The sequence below is a fragment of the Oryzias melastigma genome, linkage group LG16 (genome assembly GCF_002922805.2).
Source record: "Oryzias melastigma strain HK-1 linkage group LG16, ASM292280v2, whole genome shotgun sequence".
NCBI classification, from domain to species: Eukaryota; Metazoa; Chordata; class Actinopteri; order Beloniformes; family Adrianichthyidae; genus Oryzias; species Oryzias melastigma.
In genome coordinates this window covers 31,373,143-31,383,031 of record NC_050527.1, presented here as the reverse complement: position 1 = coordinate 31,383,031, position 9,889 = coordinate 31,373,143, and the positions used below count along the sequence as shown (strand labels likewise).

At 41.8% G+C, this 9,889-nt stretch overlaps 1 protein-coding gene across 1 annotated transcript in view; it reads right to left on the bottom strand.

The window, feature by feature from the left end:
- Positions 1–2,961: 2,961 nt before the first annotated feature.
- Positions 2,962–9,889, bottom strand: part of LOC112140481 (nuclear factor of activated T-cells, cytoplasmic 1) — a 78,331-nt gene continuing 71,403 nt past the window's right edge. The window contains exon 10 of the mRNA XM_024263438.2: positions 2,962–3,236. Within this exon, the coding sequence (XP_024119206.1) occupies positions 3,181–3,236 (56 nt within the window). The 3' untranslated portion in view covers positions 2,962–3,180. The remainder of the gene's footprint in view (positions 3,237–9,889) is intronic.

Here is a 9,889-nt window from a genome sequence, read left to right as displayed (position 1 = left end):
TACCCCAAAATGTGGATAAAAGTGTAAAAAAGGCAGATTAAAAGGATGCAGCTCAAGCATTCACAGAGATAAGAAGAATTCTATATATTTTCTACCTTTCTTTAACCTTTCTGCTGCTTTGAAAGATGCCACCATGGTTGGCTATAAAGGGAAGACGAGCATAAAAAAAAAAAACTAGGTGTAAGGAGAAAAGGCGTCTCCTCTCAGGCTATTTTGGGCCTGCCACGCCCGTGAAGGGGTTCACCGTCTAAGCCTGTTTTCTGTTACTACGGGAGCTTCTGGACTTTGGTGAATGGAAAAATTTTACAGGGCAGGCAGGAGGTACACAAGAGTACAGCACAGCTCCCAGGGCGAGAAGCTGTTCGACTCAAAACTACCCATCACTGACAGGCTTCCTGGAAAATCTGCAGGTGGCTGCTCACGCTTGACAAATCTCAGGCTTGTTGCACTTAGTTCTGTTGAACGGCAGTGAGAGCTCGAAATAATGTAAGCAGGAGCGGAACATTGTCACGGAAATGATTCATAAAATCACTTTCAGATATGGGGAAGAAGTGTGACAGAAAACAAAAATTCTGTTAAAATTTCTCAGAGTTTAAGCTTAAAAAAAAGGGAAGTGCACTAAATCGCTTTATTTTTAGTTTACAAAAGAAACAAGTTTTCAGAAATGAAAGTTAAATAAAAAGCAACACTTCTGTCACCGTTATGATGTTTATTTCAATTTAGAGAACATATTAAATGCACTTAAAACACATTTCATTTTTATAAATATTTCAGAATAAAGAGACATATGTTTGACCTTGTGCCTACACAGAGAAGCATTACACACTTACAAAGATTGTGAGGAGAGTAAGGCACGAAAAAACCTTCGTGATACAGACATGCAGTTACAGAGTATGCTCAAAAATGCATCGGGAGACTATGCTGCTATGCTAGGAGCTACATGACTGCAGCGCATGCTCAAAAAGACAAAAAAAACTTTGTAAGAAGAGAGTATGTGCATCTGCATCACAAACAAATATTGTATTTGGTATGGAGGCAAAGTTTCTGCAGTAAAGTGCATAATGATTTATTTCTGGAGAAACTAACGGCTAAAACAAAAAAACAAATAAACAAAAAAAAAGACAATAATTTCACCAAAGATAAAACCCTTTGGTTTACTTTCATCAATTATTGCCTATCTGTCGGTAACAGTCCTGGCCACGTCCTCACTGAAATCACCCAGTTGATGAGTAAAAGAAAGAATGCGCTTATTAACATGCAAATCTGCACTGTGGTGACAAATATACAATGTATGGGGAATACACACATTCTACCGCTAGGTTCACACTGGACACGCCGCGAAAGGAACAGCGGAAGCACCACGAAGCGGCGCGGAGGGGAGTGTGCTCAGCATCCGCGAATTTTACCGCGACAGTCGTATCTGGTAGAGCTTTTTTGTTCGTTTTTGTAATCATGGGTAAATTAATAACCTAAAATATTACCCCATGTTTCTGCTAAGAAGAACTGATCTCTGCCTCTCTGGTGTTTTTTTTTCTTAAACTCAAAACCAAGCCCCACCCCCACTCCAGAGTCGGCCCACTACATTGATCACTGTGTGCATGTCTGTCTATGGTTGTGCCCGAATTCCCCCCCTAATCACTATAACGTGCACTATATAGTGCATTTGACATTTTCTAGTGCTGTCCAAATCTATCAATTCCAAATCTAGTGCACTCGAATTTTCCCAGAAGTCTTTGCGAAAAACTAGCATACATTGATTTTTACTGTGTGAAATCGATGATGTCATATCCGGTTTTTAGTAAAAAAGCGAAAGAAAAATAGTGAAGATTGTGTCAGAATTATCTTTAAAATACAGGGCGCTAAATAGTCCTGCACCATTTAGTTTTTTAGTAGTTCGGGATTGGGGGGGATTTTGGACACGATCATTGTTTCTGTTTGTTTGTGTGTGTGTGTTGTGATTGTATGATTATTTTCAGCTTTACAGTCTGTAGATACAAAAACATGATCACATTAGTCGATCGTTGTCTTTTATTGTGAAAAAAATTTATTTTCTCATGTATCTTGATGTAACTTCCTGCCAGAATTTATGCAGATCACTCCCGGCTTGAAGTGATCTGCTGCACGGTACGAGCCTTCCGCGGAGGACCGGACTGGTGTGAACCACACCATAGGTTAACAAGGACTGTGATGGAAGCGGCCTCCATTCCGCGGCATTTCTGTGTCCAATGTGAACCATCCATAAAGCACCGGGAAAGCACGCTCGAGCTGATGCAAAAGGAAAGTCTGTCGTCAAAAAGGCCCTGGAATTCAGGAGATATGCTCTTCATCTTTCTTTCTCTGATTGTCTCTGCGTTACAGCCAGGATGCGGACGAAGAACTGGAAAAACGTATTTAAAAAAAACAGGCACAAAGGTGAAAAGAAAAGAGTCAAAAATGTTTAAAGTCAAAAGAGATAAAGATAGAAACAATAAATCATTATGTTAGATAGGCATAAAAAAACATGTTTATACAAATGAATATAATACAGAACATTCAGTTTAAATGAACTTAGAATAAAGAAGCCAAAAAACAATTTCGATTTATTCACAAACTCCCCCTTTTTTTTCTTTTCCCTGTAAACAAATTGTTGAAATGATACAAAAATGTATAAAAGGTCTGCTTTGGGTTGCAGTGAACCGCCCGCATGATTGCTGCTGCTTTCTGTTATCACTTCTGGAAGGCACCGGTTTGGTGGTCGCTGACCAACTGCACAAACAAATGAAGCAAAGTGGTGGAGCTCATCGTCCCGTTAGCTTGTCCTTGGGTGAACACGCAGACCAAATGAAGATTGTCATTTTGGAGGAGACTGGGGGAGTAATTCAGTCTCATTGAGCTGCTTGGTCCACTAAAGAACATCTGCTGTAAATTAAGGCGAGTGTAGCCTCATATTTTGCCCCTGAAATCACTTCCCTTTTTTTTAAATTTTTTTTTTTTTTTTTAAATGAAACATTCACCTGTTTTTTTTCAGTGATTGTCTGCTGTGAGTCTTTGAATCAAGGAGGGCGGTCAGGAGGGGGGAGATCCTGGTCAAGGCCTTTTTATTTTTCTTCTTAATCTGGATCTCGAGCTCGCCTGGCCTGCCGTCGGTTGACGCCTCTGTCTGGGTGTGTACATGTGCTGCAGCAGAAAACATCTGGATGTCTACGCGTGAGTGTGCGCGGAGGTGCTGGAGAGGTCGTTCCTGATGATTTCGTTCACTGTAGAGACAAAAGAGAAATGGCAGATCGTTATAAACCAGACACTGAACAAACTATTTACATTTTTCCAGCTGAGGTTTCAGCATGCCGGAGGAGAGGGATCCCAACTAAGATCCGGGCTTGCTTATGAATTTAACTGTACGTATCAAGGCCATTTTCCTTGATATTGATGACATCATTCATCCTGATAGAACCATTTTATAATGTCTCCTGCGACTTTAATGGGAACTTTCCAAAAGTCTGAGAGTACAAAGCCGATGACATCACCTGGGTTATCTCACATTTGGCTTCAGACTTTATCAAAGGGAGCTTGTGATAATGACGGCCCACCAGTGGGCTTTACCGAAACCACATTTGAACAAAGAGGGCTAGTTCAGGTAAGGTCATTATAGAGCCGGTTGGAATTTTACTCACGGTGAGGATTAACAGCTTAGTTTGGTTTTTAAGTGTTGTTTGCTCATGATTCATGTTAATAATCGTCCACAACTGTTTTCATTTCTAAAAATTGTCCTCAGCCTGTATAAGCGTCCATTTTTCAGTTTGTCGTAGTCAAGTCATCTTCGTTTGTTGTGTCCTTGTCAAAGTTTACTCAATAAATGTTACATTTCTGACACCAAACCTGATCTCTGGCACTCCTACACTACCTGTTCCTGACACGCAAAGGAATTCAACTAGAAGACCTGTGGGTGGACGAGCTGCGACAGCTTAAGACCAGAGACAAAGAGTGGTGAAATATGTCAAGTTTTTACTGGGAATCCCACTAAGCTGGTTCTGCAAAAATCAAATGGTGTAACAATGAAATGCCCCAATTTTCTTCCTTGAAATTCATAGGCCTTAATAATGACAAGACCTCCTTCATTAAGCATTTAAAAAGTAGCAAGTTGATGTAGTCTTGTAGTGCCCTTTTGTCATGAGAGAAGGCCCTGGTTCAAACAAGAGAATCGGACCACAGAAAAAAAAAATCATAGAAAATAGAATAGCTGATTCACAGAGAAAAGAAGCATTTCACCGACTTTTTATACAAAGATAAACGGGTGTACAAATTTGAACAATTGTTAATATTGACTTGAAAGAAATACAACAATTAATGTTCTCTGTCCCATTTGAAGCTCATCTTGCACACTCAACTGTTAGACAAATACAGTTTATTGGCATTTAAAAGTGTAAAAGTTCATAAAATTTTTAAATTATCATTTTTGAAAGGGTTTGCTTATGTAGATTTCATTTATTGAAAAATAAAAATTCAAAAAAGTTAAAAATGGACTAAAAGTAATAAAAACTGAGCAATAAAAATAATTGATGTTAGATTACTCATAACTTCATTAAGTTAGTGCACCTTCCTCACAGCGTGAAGTTGTTGGTTCAAATCCCAGTTGGGATCTTTAGGGTTTTTCATGTTCTCCTCGGGACTGCTTGGGTTTTCTTCCTGTCACAGTCCAAAAACCTGCCTCATATCACAGTCCTAAATTATCCCGTGTGCCTGTGAGTGTAGCCCAACAACAGACTGGTGACCAGTTCAGGGTGCATCATCATCCAGACCTCAACTAGCAGGATTGTCTTCAGCAACCGTGTGACCCCAAAAGGGATCCAGTGGGTAAAAAAAATAGACGGATAGATGGACTGAACAGGATGTTGCAGCTTCAGTAAACAACAACACATACCTAGCTACAATGTCAACTTTTTGGAGCCTTCCTGCTGTTTTAATAGAGCTCAACTACTTTGATCAGCTACACATTCTCATTCCCAAGACGACACATATTGAAGCATGGTTATTGATCCCTCCACGTCACTTTCTGGGTGTCATCTAGACTTTTTTTTACATACTGGTTGTTCCAATTAAATCAAGGGTCCAGTGGTTTTGTCGGACGCAGTACCAGATGCATAACTTCATTAAGTTAGTGCACTTTCCTCACAGGGTGAAGTATTTGGTTCAAATTCCAGTTGGGTTAAGGTTAGTGTCTCTCAAACAGAAAAGTTTGAATCAATAAACCCAATAAATATGAAGAAAGGCTGGTTAAGGTTAGCGCCTTCCACCTGGTGAGGTCCACGTCCCAGTACTGGACCGCCCATGAGGTTGGGGAGACTTAATTTAATTGGAACAGCCAGCAGGTCAAAAAACGACGAGTTGGTGACACCCAAAACATCAAAAAGTGACACGTTAGGAATGACAATGTGTTGGGATTAGATGTGTTTGGACAATCTAACCTGGAATCCCATCAAAACAAAGAGGATGTTAGATGTTGAGGACCTGAACTTTGGGAGAAATGCTGTAGGTTAGAGACCCATACTGTACAATTACTTTGAAATAATAGTTTTAAAATATTTCTAGAGATTTTAAAGTCTCCACTTCCAACTGCAAACACCTCCACCTCTGATCATCATAGATGTATGGCCTTATAGCTGCTTTCAATGTTTTAACCATTGCAACGTTTGGTTCTGCACAGTCAAAGAAACTCTTACTGTCCAAAAACTTTTCATCGAATGTAAAACTCATCCAGACAATTCCACGCTGAATACTTGGCATAGCTGGTCGAGAAGATAAAAAGTGGATTCCACTGTTTGCAATCCAAACATATAAATGGCGTTAGTGAGCCATATCATCCTGGCGCACACATCTCCGCCTCAAAGTCGTCGTCTTGTCTTTCCTGCACCGGTTCCTGTGCCCGAGCGTTTCCCACAGTCGCACAGGAGGAGATCAGTCCCCCCGTTTATCTGCTGTGTGTTCTTTGGCAGAGCAGAGGGAAGTGACCGAGAAGATGGCGAGGACCTTCCAGACCTGTGGCTCAAAACAAACAAGAAGCCTCACATTTGTAGAGCTGCGGCGTGATAACGCGAGCCGATGGAGACACGGCGACAGAGTCTGGTGAAGCCAGAGACAGGAAGTCCACCCACTCCTGGGTTCGAAACGGCTCTGCAGTTTGTTATCACTAGATACTGCAGGGTGAAGCATCAGTGCAAGACAAAAACAACAGGAGTTTAGGCCTTTTGTGATCAACTATTCCGAAGATCGTTCTTGTAACTTTTTGAAAACTTTTAAATTGAACTATGAGAGCAAAAATGTGACAAAAAATACAAAAAAAAAATAAATACAAAGTATTTTGTTTTATAATAAAAATAATTTTAAAGTGACTTTGTTTTCTGTGTGCACACAACGCCCACTGATATGTACTTACAAATAGAACCCAACACACACACACACACACAGAGGGTGGTTGGGACTCACCTCCCTGGACGGGAGGAACTCCCTTTGGAAAAATCCGACCTGTGCCAACACCGCTGGCTGTTTTCAACCCTGTTCCACTCAGGACTAAACAGGCATTTACACGCTGGGGCTATTTATAGCACGGAGGAAGTGCATGCACATGCAACCATTAAAATGATCCGGCTTTAATTCTGCCGCTCAGCTTTGTTTACAGAAGTGAGAAAACAGCTCCAGGTAATTCTGAAAAAAAAGACGGGAAAACCCGACAGCTTTGCAGCGAAAAGCCACCAATGTTTTCTCTGAGTTTCTCACTCTGAGGCAGCGGCTCCTTTCTTCTTCTCAGGCAATGTACTTACAAAAAAAAAAGTGACGTCTCCTCCACCCACATTTTAACTGTGGTATTATTTTGATGATTTATCTACTAATATTTTCCATTGGCATGAGCGCTGATGTTCCATTTTGAAAAAAAAAAGTGATAAATTGAAAAAAAAAAAGGTAAAAGACTAGCCTGTGTGTTTTCATGTTTTTACGCTGCTGGAAATGTGCGAACTATAGAAACAGGATGTGGCCGACTGTTGCGCCACAAGAAAACATCAACTTGCTATTTATAGATGCTTAATGATGCAGGTCTTGTCACTATTAAGCTGCACTAACTTCTGGAAAATATTAAAATTTAAAAGAAGTTGAAAACAAACTCCTACTTTGGGTGAGTGAAAGACTGAGATTGAGTCCAGACTTGGACGAGGAACGTTTCTGCAGAATTTTGCAACAATAAATAGTTTTATTTGTAAAATGTGTATGTTTTTGAGTCTGCCTCATCTTCGGCGCGGGGACTAGATAACCACAAATATGCGGTAAAAGGGAAAAGCAGTCAGACAAGCAGGGGAACATTTTGTTCTGAGTGGAATTTGGCTGCAAAAACTTCATCCCTCTGCATGGAGTGGGTAAGCAGAGGTATTTTACAAGCTCCGATCACAGTAGGTGTAATTTTCCACAAATATTTCCCACCAATCTTTATATTGGAGGAAAAAAACATGTTAACCAATGAAACAAAGTGGTTTTGCATCTCTTTCACTCTGGAAACTTGCTTTTTTTTGCCTGGGTTAATAATGGAAAGCTTCAACTGGGAGGATTCCCTCTCATGAATAAACAAAAACAGTGGAAAAACCAGGCGCCCAATATTCCCCTGCTGACAAAACAGGTGTTAAATGGCATTAAATAGAGTGACATCTTTTATTACCCGCCCCATCAGAACAATCAGTGAACTACAACCTGGACCTGTCAGGACTTCTGTGTGGCTCCTGTGCTGGGAGATCTATTTTAGGCAGGTGTGAGAGTGACACAGAACTCTGACTGGGATGCGATCTGAGCCCATGCAGCACCTCGATGGACGGTTCAGCACGGTTTCTCGGCCTGGAATGTGTGCTTTTTGCTAAACCCCCGTCTCCACAGGGTGTTACAGCAGGCTGAATGAATGTTCGCTGGAATAACCTGACCGTATCAGTTGGGATGAAAGCTGATTAGTTTCAGCCCACTAAGCAGGCAGTCATCCTCGCCACACGCTTCCGTCTACGGCGGAGCTGGTTTCTTCTGAGAGTGTGCTGCTTATAGCGAAGCTCATCCAACAAGTCTGAGGTCTTGGCTTTCACATGCAAATGAGTTTAACGACAGTGTGAAAGCACACTGGACTAAAAAGTGGAAGTAAACCAAAGGGCAGGATACGGTTCATTTCAAGGGGCGGGAAAAAATTCAAACGTAAACCTGAAAAAGTTGCCTTTTCAGAAAAGGTGGTGAGATGTTCATGACTTTATATCAGTAAAATAATTCATTTAATTTAACATTTGTGTTCTATTTTTCTTGTGTTTCTTGTTTAACCTCCAAATAAACAGCATTTGGATTATTCATGGTAGGATATACTATTTGTTTTTAACTCAATTTATGCTCAAATAACCCAGAATTTTTTTTTGAGGATATCAATAAAGATATCACATCCAAGGTATCCTGCTTTCCTGTTGTGCTGAATCCAAACAGGGGCGTTCCAGCTTCATTTAGTCCCTCCTAAAGCTCTGAGAGAACCTGACCTGCACTGGGGATTTAGTTAGCATTGTTAGAGACGAGTGCTGTGCTCCGGGATTCGATAACAGCTTCCACAGAGAACAGAGGATGCACTGTGGTCTGGAGAGATGCGAAGCCTTAAGACCCGAGAGCATTCAGCATCTCGGAGGTTCTGGCAGCTGAAACTCGATCTGCTGCCCTCAACCCGGGCTCAACTGGCAAAGACCCGGCAGAGCGGCTCCACCTCGCCCCGGCTTCCCCCACATCGCGACCTCTGAACTCAAATTTGTAACAGCAACTTCCTGGAAGAAACTTCTGCTCCCACTTGCGGTCTCTTGATACCCAGCACCATCCTGAACTCCTCTTACTTTCACAACACACAGCTGTGTGAGGGTCAAAGACCTTCCCAATGAAGCAAAGGCAAACACTTCCTATGCTTACTCCAACATTCTGCTCTACAACAGCAGCTCTGTGAGAACCGAGGCTGCTTCCTTCCATTGTGGCGACCCGACTCTCAGCATCACGTGAGGACGTTTGTCGGAAACATACAACTTCTTTAATGTAAACAGCATAGAAAGCTGTGAGGCAGACCCCCAGTTAAACCTCATTTGAACCTGCTTTTATGTGAAATTGATTTGGTGTGGAAGCCAAACCAAAGCTCAAACTTGCTGGAGAGAGAAAATTGAATTTCCTGCTACATATTACTTTTGTTTCCCCACTATATCAAATCTTCTCTCAGCCTCAGCAGAAACACTTAATGGCCAGTGCGCTGCCTCCCACACACGGCTGCAGCGGCTCAGACAGCGTCACTTATCTTGTGCTCATAACCAGCAGCGCCCCAAACCCGGGGAGGGGTCGAAGGTCAGAACACACACATGCACAGCGTGGCGCGGCGGAGATGGAGGGAGAGGAAGACGAGGAGTGAAACGGAGATGGCTTTTCCCTCTAAATGCATGAGACAAAGTGTTTCGCTCGCACACCGGCGTGATAAAGTGCTTCATAAATTCATCCGAGCCTCACAGGTTGACAGCTCCTTCATCCACTGCAGGCATCCCTTTGGGCCTAATGATGTGATGATATTTGCAGACAGTATATTTCATCTGCACTAGAGAGGCTGGTGTGTGGAGCAGAAGACTTTCTCATGTGCAAGCACTGAGGCTGATGTGGAGGTTGAGTTTTTTCTTTATTGAAGCTTTAGTCACAACTGGTGGATTTGGGCAGTCTGCAGGTAAAAAACCTGTACGGGGTATGGAAGTAATCCACATGAACTTTGAAGATCGTAGACAAGGCTTTAAGGCAAATATGTTCATGCACAATTTTTGCGACAGGTTTGGGTAAGGGTGAAGTAGGTGAGACGCAAGTGTGTCCTACACTTTTTTATTTTTTTCTACCCCCT